The sequence below is a fragment of the Theropithecus gelada genome, chromosome 12 (genome assembly GCF_003255815.1).
Source record: "Theropithecus gelada isolate Dixy chromosome 12, Tgel_1.0, whole genome shotgun sequence".
Taxonomy (NCBI): domain Eukaryota; kingdom Metazoa; phylum Chordata; class Mammalia; order Primates; family Cercopithecidae; genus Theropithecus; species Theropithecus gelada.
This window is the reverse complement of record NC_037680.1, coordinates 114,074,119-114,097,165: the sequence shown is the minus strand read 5'-3', so window position 1 is coordinate 114,097,165 and position 23,047 is coordinate 114,074,119. Positions and strand designations below refer to the sequence as shown.

Genomic DNA, 23,047 nt, shown 5'->3' with positions numbered 1-23,047 from the left:
GTAGAGGATAAAGAAAGAAAACAATAGCTCCCCAGAGGGCCTGTTCCCTTGCTTTTCACGAGTACTGTCCTCGTTTCTTAGACAATTTCACAGGTGAAATCTGACACTATTATTGCTATGCACATTGCAGTTTCTGGCTGCTAATAAAGTTGGACCATTTTTCATGCCATGATTCCCTTGCCTATGAAGAACATGAAGTGTGAGTTCCCAGTGTGCTAGGCTGTGTCCTCGTGCCCTGTGCCCCTGCAGCGGGCCCTGAGCCCAGGTGGGACCCACCTTGCAGGCGGCTGCAGGCTGAGGTTGCCCGTGGCCACCAGACGGCGCTCCAGCATTGTGTAAGGCAAGTCCCAGGGTCCTGGAGTCCTGAGGGCTTGCTCTGCTGAAGAGTAAACCAGGAGGCGCTCAGAGGAGCTGCAGAGGAGCGGCTTGATGACGTAGAAGGGAAGGAATATGAGATTCCTCAAGGAGTCATTTCATGGCCTCCCCAAGGGTGGACAGATCTGTGGTGGTCCTGGAGCCCTGGGTTCCCCGTCTCCCGGTACTGTGACTACCCCTTTCCCCTCCTCCCTCACCACTAGGCAGGCGGGGCTCAACCCTGTGCTGGAGTCACCTGGGGAGCTTCGGAAAGCCCTGCACCTAAGCAGGGTGCGGTGGCTCATGCCTGTAATCCTGGCACTTTGGGAGGCCGAAGCGGGAGGACCACTCGAGGCCAGCAGTTTGTGACCAGCCTGGGCAACAAAGAGAGACCCTGTTTCTACAAAAAGCAAAACAAAAAATTAGCTGGGTGTGGTGGTGCACACCGGTAGTCCTGGCTACCCTGGAGGCTGAGGTGGGAGGATTGCTTGAGCCTTGGGGGTCGAGGCTGCAGTGAGCCACGATCAAGCCACTGCATTCCAGCCTGGGCAACAGAATGAGACCCCATCTCCAAAAAAAAAAAAAAAAAAAAAAAAAAATCAAGCTCCACCGCTGCATCTCACCCGGAGGTTCTGATCCCATCAGACTGCACAGGGATTTCTACATCCTTCCAGGTGAGCGTAGGTGAGGTTGAGACCCTCCGTGAGAGCAGGGCCTCTGTCTGCCCTGATTTCTGTGGGATTCCCAGGGTCCCCTACACTGCCTGGCACACACCAGTCACTCAACACATGTGTATCCAACCAAGGGAGGAAAGCGTGTTTTTTTCCCGGAGACCTAAAGAACAGGCGAGCTTTCCTAAAAACAGCCCCCGCAGCCCCACACCTGCGTGTGGAAGGCTCAGCTGTGTCCACGCTCCACCACCGTATCTCCCTGTCCCGAAACGGGGCTGGGGTGGGGCAGTGGGCAGGAAGGCCCCATTTCTGAGAGCACACAGGGAGAGGCCCCAGCAGGGCCGCAGACATTTGTGTCACAGATGATTCGGGATAAATGACTCCAGGACCCCACCAGCCCCAGACCCTGGGGGAAGCTGGTCCGTGTGCCCACTGTCCAGGTTGCGGCTGGGGAAGCAGCTCCAGCCCTGCTTAGCCTGAGTTTGGACCTGGGTCTTCTCATAGGCTGTTGTTTGCCTGTGGCGGGTGGTGGTGGAGGCCAGAGGCATGGCAATGTTGATGAGTGGCCCTGGGAGTCCCTGCCGTCCCAGCCTGTAAGGCTAATCTTTTCTTTTCTTTCTTTCTTTCTTTTTTTTTGTTTTTGTTTTGAGATGGAGTTTTGCTCTTGTCACCCAGGCTGGAGTGCAGTGGTGCAATCTCAGCTCACTGCAGCCTCTGCCTCCTGGGTTCAAGTGATTCTTTTGCCTCAGTCCCGAGTAGCTGGGACGACAGGTGCCTGCCACCACACCCGGCTAATTTTTGCATTTTTAGCAGAGATGGGGTTTCACCAGACTGGTCTCAAACTCCTGACCTCAGGTGATCTGCCCATTTCAGCATCCCAAAGTGCTGGGATTACAGGCGTGAGCCACCGTGCCCGGCCTGTCTTGTTTCCTCTTGAATAGGTTCCTATCCCATTCCTCTGGATGGATCTGTGTTTCCCAGATGGGCTGACTCACAGAACTATTCTTTAAAAAAAGTTTTTTTTTTTTTTTTTTTTTAAATTTATTCCCTCTTTAGGACTCCCACTGGCCAAATTTAGACCAATTTGAGTGTCAAAAATTATAAAGTTCTGAGAAAAAAAGGAAAAAAAAATATTCTCTGGAAGAATCCAGCTAATGACTGTGGAAGGAATTAGAGAATCATCGTGGTGTGGGGGTGACTTGTGGTGCAGGAGCTCAGCCTGGCATGAGTAGTCAGGGGACACTGACATCTCAGGCTGCAAGCTGGCTGGGAAACAGGATCTGGCCATGGGGCCCTGTCCCCACCACAGATTTCACATTGATCACACAGGAAAAAACCTCTTACAATGAAGAGATCTGTCTCTACCACAGGGTCAAATAGCACCTGTCAGAGAGGGAGCCCGGGGTCCCATGGTCAGATATGATGCAATAGGAAAGACATAGAGTGTTTGGGTCCACCGTGCGTGACCTGAATCCAGGCAAGACCCTGGATGCACCTCTCTGATGACAGGAAGTACAGGGAATGGAAGAACAGGTACATGGCCGTGGAAGAACAACTTACAAACCGCATAGGCGGAGCATTTTCCAAGACGACTCATCTGGGTGCTTGAAAAAGTCAACACCGGGACAACATAAAAAATTAACTGGTCAGGAATCAAAGAGAAACAGCTGACTGTGAATTTAGATTGGAGCCCGGTGGGGGAAAAGAAGACTGTCTTGCTACACGTGGGGATTTTTGAGTACGGACTAAAAACTAGATGATGTTGTGAAATTACTACAACGGTTTGCTCAGGTATGATAATTTCCTATGTAGGAGACTGGCCTTATTCTTGGGAGAAGGATGCTGAAAATATGCTTTTAATATATTCAGTCTATTCTTCAGCCACCGCCATGGTCCACTTCTAAGACATTTCATCGCCTCCAAAAGGGAACCCCCATATCCATTAAGCAGTCATTCCCCCCAACCCCTCTTCCCTATCCCCTGATGGCCACGAATCTACTTCCATAGAATATGCAATTTCATACAATCTTTTTATATAAACAGAATCATACACATTTGAATTCTTGTGCCTCGCTGCTTTCGCTTAGCATGGTGCTTCCAAGGTTCCTCCATGTTGTGGCATGTATCAGTGCTCCATTCCTTTTCATGGCTGAGTAATATTCCATTGCATGGATAGACCACGCTGTGTTTTTCTATTCTTCTGTTGATGGATGTTATGAAATGTTTGCGTCTTCCCCCTCCACCACAAATTTACATGTTGAAATCCTCCCCCCATTGTGGTGGTATTAGAAGATCGGGTCTTTGGGATATTAGGTCATGAAGGTGGAGCCCTCATGGATGAAATTAGTGCCCTCATAAGAGGAGGCTAGAGAGCTTGCTTCCTCTTTCTGCTCTCTGTCGTGCAAGGATACAACGAGAAGACGGAGTCTGTAAACCAGGAAGAAGATGGTGTCGGATCAAGGTGTCCGATCAGCTGGCACCTTGATCTAGAACTTCCTGCCCCCAGAACTGTGAGTAACGAGTGTTCACTGGCTGAGCCTCTGTGCGTATGCTATCTTGTTAGAGCAGCCCGAACTGACTAAGGCAATGGGCATTCAGGTCGTGACCACCCTTTGGCTACTGGGAAGCGTGCCGCTGTAAACGCTGCTGTGTGGGGATGTGCTGAGCACCTGCCCTCAGTTCTCCAGGGTCTACACCTGGCGTGAATTGTTGGGTCATTTGATAACTACCTGTTTAACTTTTTGAGGGCTGGGGCCTCTTTAAGGCCTGACCTAGCCCCTGCTGCCCTAGGACCAGGCCTTGCCCCCCTTCCTGTTCCCGCAGGCTCACTCTACCCTGGTGAGGTGCCCAGGGCTGGAGGGGCTCCCCTGTAGCTGGGAAGGTGCAGTCACCCTAACTCAGCCCCATGTGGGTGGTCTGGGCCTTGCCACTGGCCCCTCTGAGCATGCATGGCCAAGAGGGTTGTGGTCAGGGTGGGTTCCTGAGATCAGCATCTGCAGGCAGTGTCCAGCAGAGTCCAAGCCAAGCTTTGGGTTGGAGGTTGCTGGTTAAGCCTGTTACATGGCTGGGTTGGGGGGTGGGCCTTGGGGAAGGGGTTTGTACTCACAGAGCACCCACCCTGTGCTGGCTGGTGTGCAGGTGCCATGCCCACCGAGCTCAGGAATGAGGTAAGCGTTGCTGTTCTGTGGCATGCAGATGTGGAAACTGAGGCTCAGGGATTCAAAGGATGAACTCAATCTCCCAGGTGGTGCAAGTGTGCCCCCAATGTCAACGTAAGCTACACCTGAGGCAGGACGTGGAGACATCCCCGTGTGATTTGAAAGGGACGCGCGTGGCGTGGGAGCAATCTAGGTTCAAGTTTCCCTGCCATGGGTCTGAAACAATCCATGGTGCATCTTCCCTGAGTAAGAGGCAGGCAAGACAGACTGCAATAAGAGGACTAGCAGTTGTAGGGGTTGTCGGGAGGGATGAATAGGTGGAGCCCAGAGGACTTCTAGGACAGTTAAACGACTCTGCATGATGCTACATCATGTTGTTGTATATTTGTGCGAACCCGCAGCACATGCAGCGTGAAGAGTGGGCTCTGACATAGGCTGGATGGGGATGGGGATGGGGATGTGTCAGCGTGGGTTCCTTGACTGGGACAAAGGCACCCTCGGTGGGGGTGTTTACCATGGGGGAGGCTGTGCAGATGTGGGGGAAGTGGGCGGATGGGAACTCTCTGTACCTTCTACCCAATTTTGCTGTGAACCTAAAGCTGCTCTGAAAAATAAAGTCTAGAAAAAAAAGGACTGGCATTGAGGGGCTGCCCAGGGCTCAGGCTGGGGGCTGTGCTGCCCTCCTATGGGGGCAGTGTCCTGCAGAGTATGACGTGTGGCACCTCCTGGCCTCATGCAGTTGGCAGCCTGGGCAGTCACTCAGGGCAGCTTGGGTGTAGGGGTGACTGTGGGCTGCTGGTGACCAAGGGTGGTCCCAGCTCCACACCTCAGTGCCAGGTGCCCTCTGCCAAGTCACAGAGCCTTTTCTTCCAAAGAAGTTGCTGGGCTCTGAGGTTCTTTCTAGTCTAACGTCCCAGGAGGGAAGAACTTCAGAGTCACCACCACACAGTCGTGAATATGCAACTAAACAAGACCAGAGCTTTTATTAGGATTGAAGGGAAAGGAGCCCGAAGGAGAGGAGAGGGCGGGGTGGGGGAGGCTCCAGAGTGATTTTCTTGACAAGCTGGCTGTCACCCATCCTGGGAGGACATAGCACCGCCTTCCAGGGGGAAGCAGGTCAGCCGGGGTCGCAGGTCAGGCTTGGGGACGTCCCCCAGGGCTGCCCTCCTCCGACCGAAGCGGCCCACAGGCCTGATCCCACGACTGGTATACCAGGCAGGATTGATGTCAGGGGCTGGAAAGGAAGGAGCTGGAGCAGACCATGGGCACATGTCCCCAGGGTGTGCTGTGTGCTCCCAGAGGCAGCAGGGCAGAGCGCACAGGCAGGGGGTCTCAGCCCAGTCGCCAGGCCATGCTGGGACCCACCCGAAGAACAGGCACCCAGAGGTCCTGGTGAGGCCATTTCTGGGCATGGGCTGGCTTTGGGAAGCAGGAGTTCAAAAAAGCACCATGACTGACTTCCCTTTCCTCCCCCGCACCCCGTTCCTGCCAGGTTCTCGAGTGACCAGGCTGCACCAGGTTCTGGGGTGAGGCAGGGTGGGGTAAGGGAGGCTGACAGGGGTCCAGGCACTCACTGCGGATCTCCATGGAGAGCCGGTGAGTACGACTTGCAGCTCCCCGCAGGGCCAGGCCCAGCATCAGCAGGCACAGGAGCCAGGCCCTCAGCACCTTCATCCCTTGGCTCCTCCGAGGAGACCCCGCTGGAGGGGAGATCCAAATGAGGAGGACACGGCCTGGGGGAGAAGGGGCAGGAGCAGCGTTACATGGGCATCAGGGTGCGTGTGCACAGAGCTGGGACCTGTGAGCGCTGTGTGTGTGAGAGAGAAGTGTGTGTGTGAGAGAGAAGTATGTGCGTGAGTGTGTGTGCATGTCAGCGCACAGTTGTGTGTGTATATGTGTACAAGAGGGTGTGACTTGTGTGCACATGGTGCGTGTGTGTATGTGTGTAGATGTGTGTGTATGTGTGTAGATCCGTGTGTGTATGCATGTGGATGTGTGTGTGTATGTGTGTGAGTGTGTAGATGTGTGTAGATGTGTGTGTGTAGGTGTGTGTGTGTAGGTGTGTGTGTAAATGTGTGTGTGAGTGTATGTGTGTGTATGTGTGTAGATGTGTGTTTGAGTGTAGATGTGTGTGTGTAGATGTGTATGTGTGCGTGTGAGTGTGTGTATATGTGTAGATGTGCAGTGCACATAGCCACATAGATCTCCATGTGTTCCTCTGATCTGTGCTGGGGTGGGAAGAAGCATAGAAATAGCAGTTGAACCTGGCTCTCTGCATGGTCCCCCACCCACCTGTGACCCCATTCTCTCTTCTGTGCAATGAGGTGTTAAGTGAGATGCTTCTGTGTGCGTCAGCCTCTGACGGGATCGGTCACATGTACATTGATGGTCATGATCAGAAAGCCCTCAGGAGCTGTGTGAGCTACGCGTTAAAAAGAGGGGCTATCACGGAGCAGCCTTGGGTTTGTCTATCGGCCTGTGTTAGGGAACCAGAAGGTGCAGCAGGCCTCTGCACAGCTGTTCATGTTGCACACCCAGGACAGCAGGTTTGTAGGGAGGAGCCCAGGGAGCTGCACAGGTGGAGGCAGCCACTTGCTAAACCTCAGACATGGTCGGGGAGCTGGGGAGTGCCAAGCCTGGACCAGGCTCAGGGGCTGGAATCCGGTGCATGGTCCTTTCCCACATTTGTCTCATGGCCTCCTAATGCCTGGTTCCAGCCTGCCATCCCTGCCCTGCTGGGGGATGTCAGCTGACAGCTGCGTGTTATAGAATGAGTCTGCATCCTCTGCCCTAACCAAGCCCACTCACCCTTGCCATGTCGCTAGATCCAGTCTTCTGAGGCTCCAAGGTAAACCTGCAGCATCTGGGACCTCTTCTCACCAGGCAGGGCCACTTGCTATCGGTGATGGGAGGAGGGGGCTGCCGTGGGGGCTGCCGTGGGTGGGACCAGGTGCATAGAAAGCCCCTTCCACCCCACTGGAGTGGAGGTGCTGAAATGCCTAAACAGCATCCATCGTGGCAGACCTGGAAACACCTGCTGCAGATGCCCCTCCTCCTTCCTCCACCTGTGGTGCTTTGGGAGCCGTGGGAAGATGCCCAAGAGCTCCATCTTGCTCTGGGGAAGACCCCCTCCTGCTGACCTTGACTTTCCAGTCCCTCCCGGAGCCCCACAGAAAGTGCTCTCCATCAGAACAATTTAAAATACCAACCCCTCTCCTTTTTAGAGATCTGGCAGGGCTTCCCATGCCAGGTGGGGTGGGGCGTTCCCCAGTTTAGAGGAAATGGAGGTGCCACCTTGAAGAGTGATAAAGAGATGCATCCCAGCACGCTGGCTGTTTGCATTTTCTCTAGCACAGGACCGATGCCACGTGAGGGATGTCCTAGAATGCTAGTGATGCTCACTTGGCTCCTGATCCCCAAGGACCTGCCTCCCTGAGAGGTGGAGACTTCGGCTGTCTGTCCTGTGGGATTTCTGTGTCAGCGGAGCTGAATGGGACATCTTTGCCTGGTGTCTCCACCAAGGACAGCGCCAGAGCCTTGGGGCCCTGGGAGGGCAGGGTGGCTTTGGATGCAAGAACCCAGGGGCCGCCTTCTCTGCCTCTCCTGCTCAGGGCTAGCCTCAGCTGCCAGGAGAGCAGGCAGGGTCTCAACCCGACCCACACTCAGACAGAAAGGGACGATTTTACAAAGTAGCAAAGCAGAGGACCCAAGCTCCCGCGCCTGGATGTGCTACTCACCGCTCTCGAGTGTGGTAGAGGCGCTGTCCTGGCTACCGGCGCAGTGGGGCCGAGGAGGCGGGAGCCTCTGTCCCCCTTTTATAGCCGCTGAAGAGGATGAGAGAACGAAGCCAGCACCTCCAGGTGCCCTCCCCCAAGCCAGCTTGTCTCCCTCAAAGGGCGGCATCAGGAGCAAGCCTGTGTCTTTTCTCGTTCCTTTATTTTTTAAAAAAACTCTCATCAGCAACGCGATTTGTTCCTTCCTGGGTTATGTAATTTCATTTGGACCAAGTGGTTTTAAAACACATTAGCTTCCCTTCTTTGCGCTCGCCTTCGGGCAGACTACAGAGTCAAGTGTCCGCTGGGCCTCACAGATGAGGCTCCTGGGCTCCTTCCAGTCCTCTCTCCCTGCCTTTAAATCACCACGTTCAAGGGAAAGGTGAGAAGGGACAGTCACCAGAGCCCAACACTGCAGCTTTGTATCTCCGTGATCTTCTCGGTCCTTGTTCATTCACCTGCCTGACTGTCCTAACTGCATTTGTCGTATGCACACCATATCTTCCTCATTCTGTAACTTACACGCAGGGGCCATGCTAATCTTCTCTGCATCGTTCCAATTTTAGTATATGTGCTTTGGAAGTGGGCGCTCTATAACTTACAATAGGTGGTTTCTAGACTTTTACGTCTTCATAATGTTTAACATAAACAAGTTTATTATTCTCATAAGACAAGTTTATTTTTATTATAAAAGAAATGAATGTATTTTTATTATTAAAGCAGCTCATACACATTTGGAAAAAAAATTAGTTCACACCACTGATCATGTTAAAGAAGCCTCTCGCGGCTGGGAGTGGTGGCTCATGCCTGTAATCCCAGCACATTGGGAGGCCGAGGCAGGTGGATCACGAGGTCAGGAGTTTGAGAGCACCCTAACCAACATGGTGAAACCCTGTTTCTACTAAAAATACAAAAATTAGCCGGGCATGGTGGCGTGCACCTGTAATCCCAGCTACTCAGGAGGCTGAGGCAGGAGAAGCACTTGAACCCCCAGGAGGCGGAAGTTGGAGTGAGCTGAGATTGCACCACTGCACTCTAGCCTGGGGGACAGAGAAAGACTCAAAAAAAAAAAAAAAAAAAAAAAGCCTCTCGCTTCTACATTTGATGCATTTGATGCATTTTCTTCTAGTGAGCTTCCCACATATTTTCTGGGTAGATTGATCACATTTATACATGTTGAATTTCATTCTTTTCACTTAACACTATAACAATCACATCCTCAAGATGCTAAAAATCTGTAAGTTTGTGCCGTTTTCAGTAACTGTGCAATGTTCTACCACTTAACGTGGACCTCAATCATTCATGTTCTGAATAATTATAGGTTGTACTCATGACCACTTACATGCAGTTGAGTACAATCTTTTTAAGGAAAATTTCTGGAGAGGAAACTTGGCACGAGCTTCCCATGGATTGGTGCAGATGGTCAATGTGCCACTTCCGTCCTTTAGGAAAAGCTTCTGGGCAATACTTTCCCCTTCAGGGAACAGGACACAGTCAACTTCTTCCTTGCTACATGGTTGCTTTATCCCAGTGACACAGGTTTGTGGCTGGTGGGCTCCCTGGGAGCTCTGGAGTCCAGGGGTGGCTGGTGGCGGGAAGTAGGGTAAGGAGCACGAGAAGGGTGACGGGGTGGGGCACGCAGCTCCCAGCTTGGGCTGCTGATTCGAGTTACTTGGAAGCCTTAAAAACTTCCCAATGCCTGGGCTCTACCTGGAATGAAATTCCTTCCAGGAATTCCCGGGGGTAGCTCAGGCATCAGTGATGATGAAAAGCTCCCCACCCATAGTGTTTACCCATAGTTTTTACAAATGTAGGTTGAGTATCCCAAATCCAAAAACCCCCAATCTGAAACTTTTTGAGTGCTGAGCTGATGCTCAAAGGAAACGTTCACTGAAGCATTTTGGATTTTAAATTTGGGATGCTCAACTCGTGAGTATAGTGCAAATATTTCAAAATCCTCCTCCCAAAACCCTCAAAATCCCAAACTGTTCTGGTCCAAAGTACTTCAGATAAGGGAACTCGACCGTAGTGGTGATGGTGATGGTTAAGAATCACCGTCTTGGAGGTGGGTTTTCTGTCCAGGGCTAGGCCTGCCTAGAGCAACAGAAACTGAGACTCCAGGACCTGGGGGCAGCTTCCTGGGCATCCACCACTGGAGAGTGTGTGTGTGTGTGTGTGTGTGTGTGTGTAAAGCTGCTCTGTCACAGTGTGGCACTGGCATCTTGCCACTTTGGGAGTCCACCAGTGGGAGGCAGCAGGCGGGCTGGGCGGTAGCACAGGCATCAATCCTGCTTATGCCACCTCCACGTGGAAACTGATGGCGTCCATCAGAGGCCTCAGAACTGCTGAGAGGCTGTTCTGAGAACTGTGGCTGGCTGGAGATGCTGTGATGGCGAGTGAGGTGTGGGCTGCCCTTGCAATAATGTCACAGGACTGCAGGCCTGGCCTGAGGCTCTCAGGCTGCACATGGCTTCAGTGTCCTTTGAGAAATGAATCCCACAGATGGGGTTTGACCATAGACAGGCAATCAGGGAGCTTCTCCCCATTCCCTGTTTAACTGGGTCATGGGCCTCAGGACAGGCAGAGCCAAGCACTCTTGGTCCAGCTTCTGTTGGTCAGTATTTCATCCAGAACGTGATGTGGCCACTTGAGATGTGCCACATATGAACTAGAACCTGTGCAGGAAAGTCCCCTCCCTGGGGAAAGTACAACTGCCTGCGATGCTACCCTCCTGGAGGCCACGGGGATAATGAGAACAAAGACACTGACTGCCACTCCTTCCAGTCCTAATTTTCTAAGCTACTTGTTTGTTTATTTATTTATTTTATTTTGTTTTATTTTTTTGAGACGGAGTCTAGCTCTGTCGCCCAGGCTGGAGTGCAGTGGCGTGATCTTGGCTCACTGCAACCTCCAATTCCCAGGTTCAAGCAATTCTCCTGTCTCAGCCTCCTAAGTAGCTGGGACTACAGGCATCCACCACCACGTCTAGCTAATTTTTGTATTTTTAGTAGAGACAGGATTTCACCATGTTGGCCAGGCTGGTCTCCAACTCCTGACCTCAAATGATCTACCCACCTGGGCCTCCCAAGGTGCTGGGATGACAGGCATAAGCCACTGCGCCCGGCCAGCTATTGATTAATTCTCGTGTGCCTTTCTTCATTGAATGAAGTGGTCACAGTGGTTTTCTCATTTACTCTGTTAACACAGCGGACCACAAGAATAGATTTTCTTTTTCTACCATTAAAGAATTCCTAGCTCTCTTGGGATGAACCTTACCTTGTTAAGATACAGTAGGTTTTCTAATAGATTCCGGGATTTGTTTCATTAATACTTTATTTAGAATAGATCTCTTAGGTTGTGCTCAGTGGTTCACACCTGTAATACAAGCACATTTCTGGGAGGCTGAGGTGGGAAAATTGCTTGAAGCCAGGAGACTGAGACCAGCCTGAGCAACATAGCGACACCCTATCTCTACAAAAAAGAAAACTTAATGTATGGAATAAATATGTTAAAATATGTTGCCTTTACTTCTCCTTCCTCACATTGCATTTGGTAGGAAGGTCTTATCAGCCTTATGAAAGAGGAGCCATGCTTCCCCTTTTTCCTGTCCTCTGGAAGAGATCTGATAAAGACAAGAATTCCAGAGCTGTCTGGGAGACATATGGGGATAGGGCTTGGGCTAAGGTGAGGGACAGAAAAGGAGTGAGCTGGGAGGTCATGGGCTGGGGGTTTCCAGACTGAGGGCTGGGGGACTAAGATGGGAACTTTGGGGATAGGGAAATGCTGAGGTCAGTTGTGGGCAGGTATTTGAGAAGCCCTAGAGGGTGGCCAGGTAGCTGCTCGCTGGGCCTGGGACTCTTTCTTTCTTTATTTGCTTGCATTTGAGACCCCAAAGAACCCCAGAGCTCTTTAATGAGGTCTCAGCCGTAAACCTGAACATGGGTGTGGCCAGAGGACAGGTGGCTGTGAACAGCCCGGGAAAAGTGGGGACACCTGAGAGAAGGCAAGAAGAGGACAGGTGTCGGGGGGTGGACAGAGAAAAAGGACTCAGTGAATGACCCCGAGAAAGTACCAGGGAGGAGGGTCTTGTGGGGAGAAGCGGGGAGAAGCGAAGGAGGCAGAGTGGCCCCACAGCAAAGAAGGGATCGTCCGAGTCAGGGACTGTATCACGGCGCCCACCTGCCAGCTCCTTTGCTTGTGGTCTGTAGGTGATGCTCCAAATCCAATCTTGAACACAGGACTGGCAAACTTCTTCTGTAATGGGCCAGATAGTAAACGTGCCCAGCTTTGTGGGCCATAGGATCTTGGTGGCAGCTGGCCAAATCTGCTGTTGTAGCAGAAAAGCAGCCATGGGGAAAAGGCAGATGAATGGGTGTGGCTGGGCTCCCATGAAACCTCACTTAGGAAGACAGGCTTTCCTACCCCAAGTGGCCATGACTCTGGGACCTTGGCATTGCATTTGTGATAAAAATAAACGGTGTTCCCCGACCCTCACACATGGCTCCCATCTAACCAGTTTACAAGTTTCAAACACAGACACACTGAACATCAGACAAGGCTCTTACATAGGGACTGTGCATCGGTCAAGGCTCTTCAGAGAAGCAGAGCCAATAGGGTGTGTGTGTGTGTGTAGAGAGAGAGAGAGGAGAGTCTCACTCTATTGCCCAGACTGGAGTATAGTTATGCGATCATGGCTCACTGCAGCCTCAACCTCCAGGGCTCAAGTGATCCTCCTGCCTCAGCCTCCTAAGTAGGTAGGACTACAGGCATGTACCATCATGCATGGGTAATTTTTTGTTTTGTTTTTTTGTAGAGATGGGATCTCACTATGTTGCCCAGGAGGCCTTAAACTCCTGGCCTCAAGCAATTCTCCCACCTTGGCCTCTCAAAGGACTGGGATAATAGGTATGAGTCACCTTGCCTAGCCTGAATAATTTTTTCAAAAAATAGAATTTATAAGCAATGTTGGGAATTATATGGAAAAACTCCCACGTTTTTATCTGATGCCACAAGGAGTCAGAGAAATAGCTGCTAACGTGTGCTCACAGGTCTCCTGAAGATGCAGGAGTATCTGCCTCCCAGCAAAACACTTTGAGATTCAAACTTTAGTTTTAAGTGAGAGATGGGAGAGCTCCTGGAAGCGTCCTATTCAGAGAGGGTAGGAAACACTTAACTTGGTCAACCCTTGAAGACAAAAGGCTTGCCTCTTGTCTCTACTTGTTTGATTCCGAAGGAAGCCACTCCTCTCAGCACCCCCTCTGACAAAAACAGTGCAGCCATTGGGTCCTGTCTAGGGTGAACCTCAGGGAGGGTGAGATGTGATTACTGTTAGGATGTTCAAAGGCAGCTTTGGAGAGTCTCGGAGGGGTCTGCTTAAAACTGGATGGGGCACACAGATATTAGGAAATAACTCTGAGTCGCAGGCTGTCTGAGGGGAGATCATCTATGTAACCAAGGGGCGAGTGGCAAGCTGACCTGTGGCCTCTGCACCCCCATCCTTGGCAGGCATTCCTCATTGGTTGTGACCCTCTGTCCTCTGCACCCCCATCCTTGGCAGGCATTCCTCATTGGTTGTGACCCTCTGTCCTCTGCCCCACTGGATCTGTTGCAGTGAGTGGCAGAGCCAGGCTAGAACCAGACCTCTTCCCTGCCCATCTGGATCTCTGCCTGCTGTCTCTCCCTCTCCCAGCAGGCTTTCTGCACTAGCATCTGAGCATGTATCAGATGCTCACTTGCTGCCATGTGCAGGCTCTGCCCTTGACCACAGTGTAATTTCCCCTGGTTTACAGATCACATGGGAACTTGCAGAGTGCGTGCACGTAGGGTGGGGGCTGGGGTGTCTATTCCTCCGTCATTATTCAGCAGGTCATTAGTTCAGTCACTTGTCTGGATGCCTAATTTCCAATCACAATCACACCCATAAGAAATAAGCATACATCTGCTCACACCCCGATATAGACCATCAAGAATACACATATGGTTGGTGCCTTAACTGAGTCATCTTTTTTTCCATTTCATTCACGAAAGCAACATAAGAAAGCCAAGAGTGAAAGGGGTAAAAGATCACAGTATAAAGGTCTTCTGTGTGTCCTTCAAAGGTTAACACAACATTGTCCTAAAGGGAAGTCACAGCAGCTTAGCTGTTTCTCACAGATCAGAGGGGCTAGTGGGGTGGCCAGGAGTCATCAGTAAACCCAAATGAGCACTGCAAGACTGAATGTCGCTGTCCTCTTGCAGGGGGAGTCCACGTGGAGGGTACTCCTTGTTTCTCACTGGGATGGTGACTGTGTACAGTGGTAAGCGCAGAGCCAATGAGGGACAGGATGGCCGTGGTGGAGGGAAAAGAGTGCAGGGCTGCTCTGTTGCTCTGTCCTGTCCCCTGTTAGGGCTGATGGGCCACCACAGGTTTCTGTAAAGTACAAACACACACAGGCATATAACACAGACACACATGGGCGTGCACATACAAATATACAGGTGTGTACATGGATGTGCACATCAGTAGACACAAACTTAGATTATATGTTTGTGCACACACGCACGTGGGGCAAGAGAATAGGGTCTGGAGGCAGGGAACCTAAGGCCAATTCGTGCTAACTTCCTAGAACTGAATCAAAATGAAAACCCTACCTCTCCATGCCTGAGGAACAAAAAGTCCAGCGGCTACTCCCTTTGCTATGCCCCCTTTCCTCTGCATCTCAGATGAAAATGGAAAGTACCTCGGATTGGTCCCCTCCCCCAACCAATCAGACAAGTCATTGGCCAAGTCTTCATGTGTAAATTTGTAACTTCCCTTCAGCCTCCGATTGGTTGCCTCCTGCGACCGATCACATTGATTGGGTCCCCTCCTTCATTTGCATAGGGTATAACCAAGTAACCAATGGGAAACCTCTGGAGGGCACTTAAAGTCCAGAAAATTCTGTAACCAGGCTCCTGAGCCACTGGCTCTAGCCTGTTCCCACTCTATGGAGTGAACTTCCTTTTCAATAAATCTGTGCTTTCGTTGTGGTAACACACACACTTGGGTGTGTAAGCAGGTACCTACACATGGGTGTGCACAAACACACAGGCATGCACACAGTACACACAAATGCACACAGGAGTGAACGCAGCCACACACATACACGCATGGACAAGTTGGTCAAACGCTGGGTTTGCGTTCTTCACAATATTAGGTGAACTCCCTTGGGTGTTTTACTTAGCCTCTCTCTGCCTCTGTTTTCTCAGCTATAAATTTGGGTCAATGACACAGGTCCTCATCCAATGGGGTGTGTGGACAGCAAGTATTTGAAAATTTAAAGCTCTAAAACACAAGAAGATATTATTCTAATTTCAGAGTATTTAGATGTTCAAGCCCTCGTTGGCAAAGACTTTACTTTTTGCTTTGATTCTCTGGTCTGAATCCTTGTTTTGTTTATCTCCATTTTCTTTGCTCTGAAGACTTAATATTAACACATAAATCTGATGGGTCACTGAATTTTAAAAACTCCTCAGAGAATGAGAGAAAACTTTACCGCGAAGGTGTGGCTGGCCATTCCTTTCCTCCCGTTGGGGTTTCTCTGTGTCAGCGAGCCTCGGTACACTGATTTCCGATCAAAAGAATCATCATCTTTGCCTTTGGGGAAAACAGGGAGAGGGATGGTGCTTTATCAATCACATACCTAGCCCAAACAAGTGCCTAGGCCTCCTCAGACATTTAAAAGGTAGAATAAAAATCGACATATCCCCTTTTAAGAAGTTTCCACATCACATATTTTTAACAAGACATTTACATTTCAGGTTTCACGCAAATAAACAGTTTTGCCAACATCTTTCTCCTTTGTTTTGGAGCAGGCATTAACGTTCCACCTCACTGTGGCCCCAGGAATCCTCACACTAATGAAACAGCAGAAAGGCCCGTTGCACTGCACTGGTATGCGGTCTCTGTCTTTTCTTTTTCCTTTTCTTTTCTTTTTCGTTGAGACAACGTCTTGCTCTGTCACCCAGACTGGAGTGCAGTGGCGCAATCTTAGCTCACTGCAACCTCCGCCTCCGGGGTTCAAGTGATTCTCCTGCCTCAGCCTCCCAAGTAGCTGGGACTACAGGTGTGCACCACCATGCCTGGCTAATTTTTGTATTTTTTGGTAGAGACGCGGTTTCACCATGTTGGCCAGGCTGGTCTCGAACTCTTGACCTCAAGTGATCCGCTCGCCTTGGCCTCCTGAGATGCTGGGATTATAGGTGTGAGCCACCATACCCGGATTCCTTGCCTTTCCTTTGTGACACGGCAACAGCCCAAGGGGTCTCAGACTCTGACCCTCATCACGGGGGCCCCTCCTGGGGCCGTGGCTGTGTAACTGGGGGCATCTGGCCTCACATCCTGGTTGAGTGTTCGTGTTCAGGTGGCTGGTGCAGGCCCTTCTTCACTTTTGCATGTCTTCTGTGGCCTGCCTGACTGCAGTCAGTTGCCAGGGCTCCTGAGAGCTGACTGTGTGCGCCTCTTTCTGACTCCACACTCGGTGACATCAGCTGGGAACTTGCGATCAGCCAGGGCGGGAGAATTTATGCCACAGAAACTGGCACATGCTACAAGCCAGGCCTTTGTCCCTTTCCTCTTTTGGGAGTTGGCTCAGCAGCATGCTCCTGTTGTGCTGTTCTCTCTGCAGGGTCATCTGGCCTGGCCTGCCGACCCTCTGTCCCTGCTCCAGGACTAACCTCTGTGGAGGGAATCACCTAACTTGAGGGATCATGACTCCTGAGGAGTGAAGTCACATGAGGCCCCGCAGACCCTGGGACGGAGGCCCGAGGACCTGCCAGTGTGTGGGGCTGGCCTCTGTAGACAGTGAAAAGCCCCCTTGGCCACCCTTGGCGGAGGGTGGTGATGATGGCTGGGAGAAACGTGAAGGTCAGGCCTCAACTTTGCCGTTCAGACCCCAAAATGCCTGTGGGCTATCAGGGGGCCGGGGGTGAGCTATTCTGGCCTTGGACTGGACATGAGTGAGGTCTCTGGATAGGACAGAGTCTACCCTTCACGAAACCATTCATACAGAGGATGCAAGGAATCGCCCTTTGTCCTCCTGCTACAAACATGAACCTCTCGGCTGGGCATGGTGGCTCCCGCCTGTAATCCCAGCACTTTGGGAGGCCAAGGTGGGTGGATCACCTGATGTCAGGAGTTCGAGACCAGCCTGGCCAACATGGTGAAACCCTGTCTGTACTAAAAATACAAAATTAGCCAGGCATGGTGGTGGGCACTTGTAATCCCAGCTACTCAGGAGGCGGAGGCAGAAGAATCATTTGAACCCGGGAGGCGGAGGTTGCAGTGAGCTGAGATCACACCATTGCACTCCAGCCTGGGCCACAGAGTGAGACTCTGTCTCAACAAAACAAAACAAAACAAACAAGAATCTCCACCTGGATTTCAGCCCACGAGACGTGCTGGAAACTCCCCTCAGAGCCAGCACGTGGATCTCCAGGAGCCCCTGCTGGCAGCTCCTTAGCAGGTCATCTCTGGCAAAGTCGCTCTCCTGGCTGGTGATCCTGAATCTGGGATTAGCCCCAAAGGGCCTTGGGCACCAGCTCTGTCCCAGGATTGACCAGAATGTGTGCTGGGAGCTCAGGGGGTGCAAAGAGCGATCTGGCATGGAGGTGGGTGGCTGACTGACCAAGGAGCGAGCTGACTGGAAAGAGGGATCAATGTGCTGGGTGTTGCAGGGAGGTGGTGGAGAGCCCCAGGGGAGAGGCTTCATACTTGGCCCCGGAGGACTTCACAGGACAGAGATGGGCAGGGAGGGGGCACACCCAGGCGTGGAGGCATGTGCTTGTGTGGCGCACTCTGAAACCAGCGTCTGCTTGTGTTGTTCCATGCATGGGAAGGAGGTGCATCCTTAGGTGGGTGTAGTAGGGGGCCGGCTGACTCCAGTGTGCGACAAATGGCCAAAGTCTGCAGGGCTATGCTAAGAAATCCCACTTCATTCTGCAGGCAGTTGAGAGCCAAGGATTGCTTGTGAGCAGAGGAGGGACACACACTGTCTGCTAGGACTGCAGCTGTGGCAGAGTTTGAACGATGGTGTGTGTGAGGACAAAGCTCAGAAAACAGGGACAACAGATCAATGCAACAATGCTTGGGGGCCTGAAACAGCTGGATAGCAGAGGGGCGGGGCCTGAAACAGCTCGACAGCAGAAGGACGGGGCTCTGAATGGGGAGAGGAGCTGCCAACCTCCGGCAAGCAGTGGTTGGGTCACAGGTTGAGTGAATGAAATGAGCACACAGATACCCCAAGAGCCCGACCACATGCTGGGGAGGCCTCACATCCCATTAGTCCAGGACAAAGCTAATGTCCCTGTCACCACCAAGCCTTCAAGGAAGGCTAAATGATGACCCGTACTTTCTGTAAGAAGGCCAGAAACTGTGTACCATGTTAGGACAATTTATGTAGAAAAACATGGAAACACCACCACCATCACCACTGCCACCAGGGCCACCTTTGCATGCTTAAAGCAGCAAGTTCCAGCTGTCTGGAACACCAACGTGCTGGGTCCTGAGGGTGACCCGAGTGGCACTGGGAACGATTTTTGGGAGTCAGGACACGAGATATGTCCCACAGATTATGAAGAAACACACAGAGCTGCAACTGGTCATTTTCCTCCCTGGAGCTCATTTCCCAGGCTCATGGGGGTGCGGGGAGCAGAGGGCTCTTACCTTGATTTTTCAGGGAATTACTGAACTTTCTTCTCAGAAGATAGGGCGCAGCCATTGCCTAGAAGAAACAGAGTGTCTCCAGGCTCCATCCAATTGTGATGTTTAGGAATTGTGAACTAAGTTGTGATTTCTTATTGCTCTTCCAGCTTCTGATTAACCAGGCTCACTGTTTTCTGCTCTCTAGCAATATTTGAACTTTTAGCAACATTAGAATGGACATTTTCAATAAATTAAGCACTAAATGCCTGAAATAAGAGATGCTCAGCTTTGGGGGAGCTGCCACATTTGGGCGATATGGCAGAAGGTGTATAAGTTTCTGTCCTGCAGGTCTGGTTCAGATCCCAGCACTACCCCCTTACCACTGTGAGACATGGGCAATTCATTCACTTCTTTTTTTTTCTGAGACGGAGTCTCGCTCTGTCACCCAGGCTGGAGTGCAGTGGTGTGATCTTAGCTCACTGCAAGCTCCGCCTCCTGGGTTCAAGCCATTCTCTTGCCTCAGCCTCCTGAGTAGCTGGGACTTACAGGAGCCCGCCACCACACCCGGTTAATTTTGTTTTTTGTATTTTTAGTAGAGATGGGGTTTCACCATGTTAGCCAGGATGGTCTCCATCTCCTGACCTCATGATCCACCCGCCTCGGCCTCCCAAAGTGCTGGGATTACAGGTGTGAGCCACTGCACCTGGCTAATTCACTTCTTATCCTCTCTGAACCTTGGTCTCCTCCTCTGTAAAGTGGGCCTGTAGCTCTCTTTACAAGGACACTGGAAGATCAATTGTGTCTAATACGGTTCCCAGGTCCCCGTGACTGTTGGTCCTCACACCTCTCCTCCTGTCTCTTTTCCAATTGATTACCTTGCTACGATGCGATAAGAAATCCATTCTCTGTTTGGCTTTTCAGGGAAGTGAAGAGACAGCCAAATGGCCTAATTCCCTAGAAATTTCTCCTGGTGTCTGGCACCCTGGGATTTTGCCTGGCTGGGTTTGTGGGTGGCTCCCAGAGGTGCTGCAGAAGCTGTCAGGCTGGGCTTCTGGGGACAAAGGTGGAAGCGGCCCCCCCCAGAGAAGAGTGTGGTTGTCAGGCATGGCCTGGGCTGAGACCCTGCTGTCACTTCCTGTCTGTGATCTGGATCAGGCTCACCCACTGCCCTGAGCTGGCTGGTTTGTTCATCAGTACAACAGGGTTAATAGCACTGCCTAGCCGCTGGGTGCTGTAAACATCATGTGGAAAGATGGACTTTTGAAAACACTGCGTGTCACTGTGAGGAACTGCCAGGGTTGTGATGAGGAGTGGCTAGGTGTTCCTGGAGGCTCCCTGCGGCACTGGGCTGCAGGTAGCTCCTGAAGCTGAAGCCCATTCCTCCTGGGACGCTGGCCATGGCACCCCTCATCCTACTCCTAACCACTCCACCTGAACGCAGGGAGCTCCTCCCTCCCAGGCTGGCTCCGCCCTCTGTGCATTGCCATCTGTGGGTCCCGCTCACACCCCCGCAAGTCCTTGTGCCATTTTGAGCACACTGGCTCCTGGGTGTTTCCACCTTTGGCAGCCGGCGCCTCGGTCTCCCAGATGGAGGCAGTCCCCAGGCCATGGGCCTGCTGTGCCTGTTCAGGGAAGGGCAGAAGTGCCTGGGAATGTGTGTGGCCCAGGGCCTGGCCCTTACTCAGGACTGACGGGTGTGGAAGGGATAAGTGCTGGTGGCCTTGCTCCTACATGGAATTAACTCTGGGGTGTGAACTGCATGGTCTCCAGAGCCCCCAGGAGGACTGAGCCACAGTCAGCCTGCGTGGGTTTGCTTCATGTCCGATGCTTGCTTCCTTCCTTTCCCGTCTCACTTTCCCACTCCCCTACTGGGCTTTCTTGGATTTTCAACAAATGCATCTACACAAACCCAGCTCAGTGTGTGCCACTGAGGAAGCCAACCCATGGGAGTTGCCACGGTGTTGTGGCAGCGGTGTGGGCACTGCAGCTGTGTGGGCGGCTTTGCAGACACAGGAGCTCCGCCACCCCGTGGACTTGCCACACTGCTGGAAAGGGGTGCAGTCTTCCGCCTTCGTGCGCTGTCTGGGCTTGGATGGAGTAACACATACCTTGGCCTCGCTTGAAGGGTCTGCATTTGCGTCCTCTGGTCTCTTGCCAAGTTTCCCAGCCACTCGAGGGAGAAATATCTAGAGGACAAAGAAGAAACTTTATGTTATTGTTTAACCTCCGTCCACAGGGAGGAGCATGGGCATGTGTCAGCTGGATGTAAGGATGGATGCTCTCTATGCACGCTTGGTCGGGGACGCTGGGACTGCACGGCCACCTCCAGTATGCCATTCCAGGGCTCTGGGACTAGGGCTGCCAGACTGTGCAAATTAAAAAGCAGCATACCCAGGGAGCTTTGAATTTCAGATTGTGAAAAGAAAATAAATCTTGGGACTCCAAAAACACTAAGCTAAAGGGAAAAGTCAAGCTGGGAACTGCTTAGGGCAAACCTGCCTCCCATTCTATTCCAAGTCATCCCTCTGAAGCTCACCTGCAGATCGGATTGCTTCCTCTCCCCTGTTGCTTAAGTAAAAACGCAGACTCACTGAGCCAGACTAAATTGTGTATTCAGTGGAAGGCTGATCAAGAACTCAAAATAATGTAACCTTTTGCCTCTTATCTACTTATAACCGGGAAGCCCCCACTTAAGAGTTGTCCCGCCTTACTGGATCGAACCGAGGTACATCTTACACGTACTGATTGATGTCTCATGTCCCCCTAAGATGTATAAAAGCAAACTGTTCCCCCAACCACCTTGGCACAAGTCTTAGGACTTTCTGAGGCTGTGTCATGGGTGTGTCCTTAACTTTGGCAAAATCAACTTTCTCAATTGACTGAGACCTGTCTCAGATATTTTGCGTTCACAAGATCAACAGCTAATTTTTTTAGTGTAAGTCCCAAATGTTGCATGGGGCATACTTTTACTAGATTATTGTTGATCTGAAATTTAAAGCTAACTGGGCATCCTGTATTTTCCATCATGACCCTGTCTGGGACTCTCCTAAGGACATCTTCCATTCTTTTGCCAAATGTCCTCATCAGGGTGGTTTTGTCTGAAGATTCCTGATGGGATCAGGAGAGGAGGATGTTGGTCTGACAGGAGCAGCTCCTCTGATGTGAGTCTCCTGCGCCATCCCTTCTAGTCACATCCATCTTCATGTTGCAGCGGACTAAGGCTTTCAATAAGAGGCAATGTGATTCAGGTGGCTCCTTTTGGATTTCACACTGTGAGTGTGTGTGCCTTTCAGATCCTCAGAGCAGGGCTCAGAGTCCCCTCATAAAGAGCTTTTGGTAGAAACAACAAATAATAAACAAAAATGAACCCCAACAAAGGTACAGTTGAGTAACTGGCTATGAGGAAACTCGGGCCGGATGTTCACGGGAAGGGAGGTGAGGGGGCCAGGATCCTGCTGTCAGACCCGGCGGCATGTGTGCTGTGGGGAGGCCTCGGGGGGCACCAACTCAACTGAGGTTGCTGTGTCCCCCTCACTCACCACTGTGCCCTGACTCACCACTGCCCCCACTCACCACTGTGCCCCCACTCACCACTGTCCCCACTCACCACTGTCCCCCCACTCACCACTGTCCCCACTCACCACTGTCCCCCCACTCACCACTGTCCCCACTCACCACTGTCCCCACTCACCACTGTCCCCATTCACCACTGTGCCCCCACTCACCACTGCCCCCACTCACCACTGTGCCCCAACTCACCACTGCCCCCACTCACCACTGTCCCCACTCACCACTGTGCCCCCACTCACCACTGCCCCCACTCACCACTGTGCCCCGACTCACCACTGCCCCCACTCACCACTGTCCCCACTCACCACTGTGTCCCCACTCACCGCTGTCCCCACTCACCACTGTGCCCCCACTCACCACTGTGCCCCCACTCACCACTGTCCCCACTCACCACTGTCCCCCCACTCACCACTGTCCCCACTCACCACTGTCCCCACTCACCACTGTGTCCCCACTCACCGCTGTCCCCACTCACCACTGTGCCCCCACTCACCACTGTGCCCCCACTCACCACTGTCCCCACTCACCACTGTCCCCCCACTCACCACTGTCCCCACTCACCACTGTCCCCCCACTCACCACTGTCCCCACTCACCACTGTGCCCCCACTCACCACTGTCCCCACTCACCACTGCCCCCACTCACCACTGTCCCCCCACTCACCACTGTCCCCACTCACCACTGTCCCCCCACTCACCACTGTCCCCACTCACCACTGTCCCCCCACTCACCACTGTCCCCACTCACCACTGCCCCCACTCACCACTGTGCCCCCACTCACCACTGTCCCCACTCACCACTGTCCCCCCACTCACCACTGTCCCCACTCACCACTGTCCCCCCACTCACCACTGTCCCCAC

The 23,047-nt window shown here is 52.1% G+C and overlaps 2 protein-coding genes, 1 long non-coding RNA gene and 1 other non-coding gene across 4 annotated transcripts in view; all 4 read right to left on the bottom strand.

Annotated features, from left to right (window-relative positions):
* Window positions 1–5,253: 5,253 nt before the first annotated feature.
* Window positions 5,254–5,857, bottom strand: PRLH (prolactin releasing hormone). Its single transcript, XM_025405608.1, has 2 exons — window positions 5,758–5,857; window positions 5,254–5,417 (listed from the first exon to the last, which is right to left on the bottom strand). Exons 1-2 carry the CDS (start codon window positions 5,855–5,857, stop codon window positions 5,254–5,256), a joined length of 264 nt encoding a protein of 87 aa, XP_025261393.1.
* Window positions 5,858–8,440: 2,583 nt separating this feature from the next.
* Window positions 8,441–8,546, bottom strand: LOC112636778. Its single transcript, XR_003122255.1, has one exon. It is a non-coding gene; the product is annotated as a U6 spliceosomal RNA (small nuclear RNA).
* A 5,390-nt stretch (window positions 8,547–13,936) lies between these two features.
* On the bottom strand, window positions 13,937–21,196 carry LOC112636136. The gene is made up of 4 exons (XR_003122133.1): window positions 20,725–21,196; window positions 18,638–18,695; window positions 15,471–15,571; window positions 13,937–14,365 (listed from the first exon to the last, which is right to left on the bottom strand). It is a non-coding gene; the product is annotated as an uncharacterized LOC112636136 (long non-coding RNA).
* A 503-nt stretch (window positions 21,197–21,699) lies between these two features.
* Window positions 21,700–23,047, bottom strand: part of MLPH (melanophilin) — a 37,963-nt gene continuing 36,615 nt past the window's right edge. Inside the window, exon 11 of the mRNA XM_025403969.1 lies at window positions 21,700–21,724. Within this exon, the coding sequence (XP_025259754.1) occupies window positions 21,700–21,724 (25 nt within the window). The remainder of the gene's footprint in view (window positions 21,725–23,047) is intronic.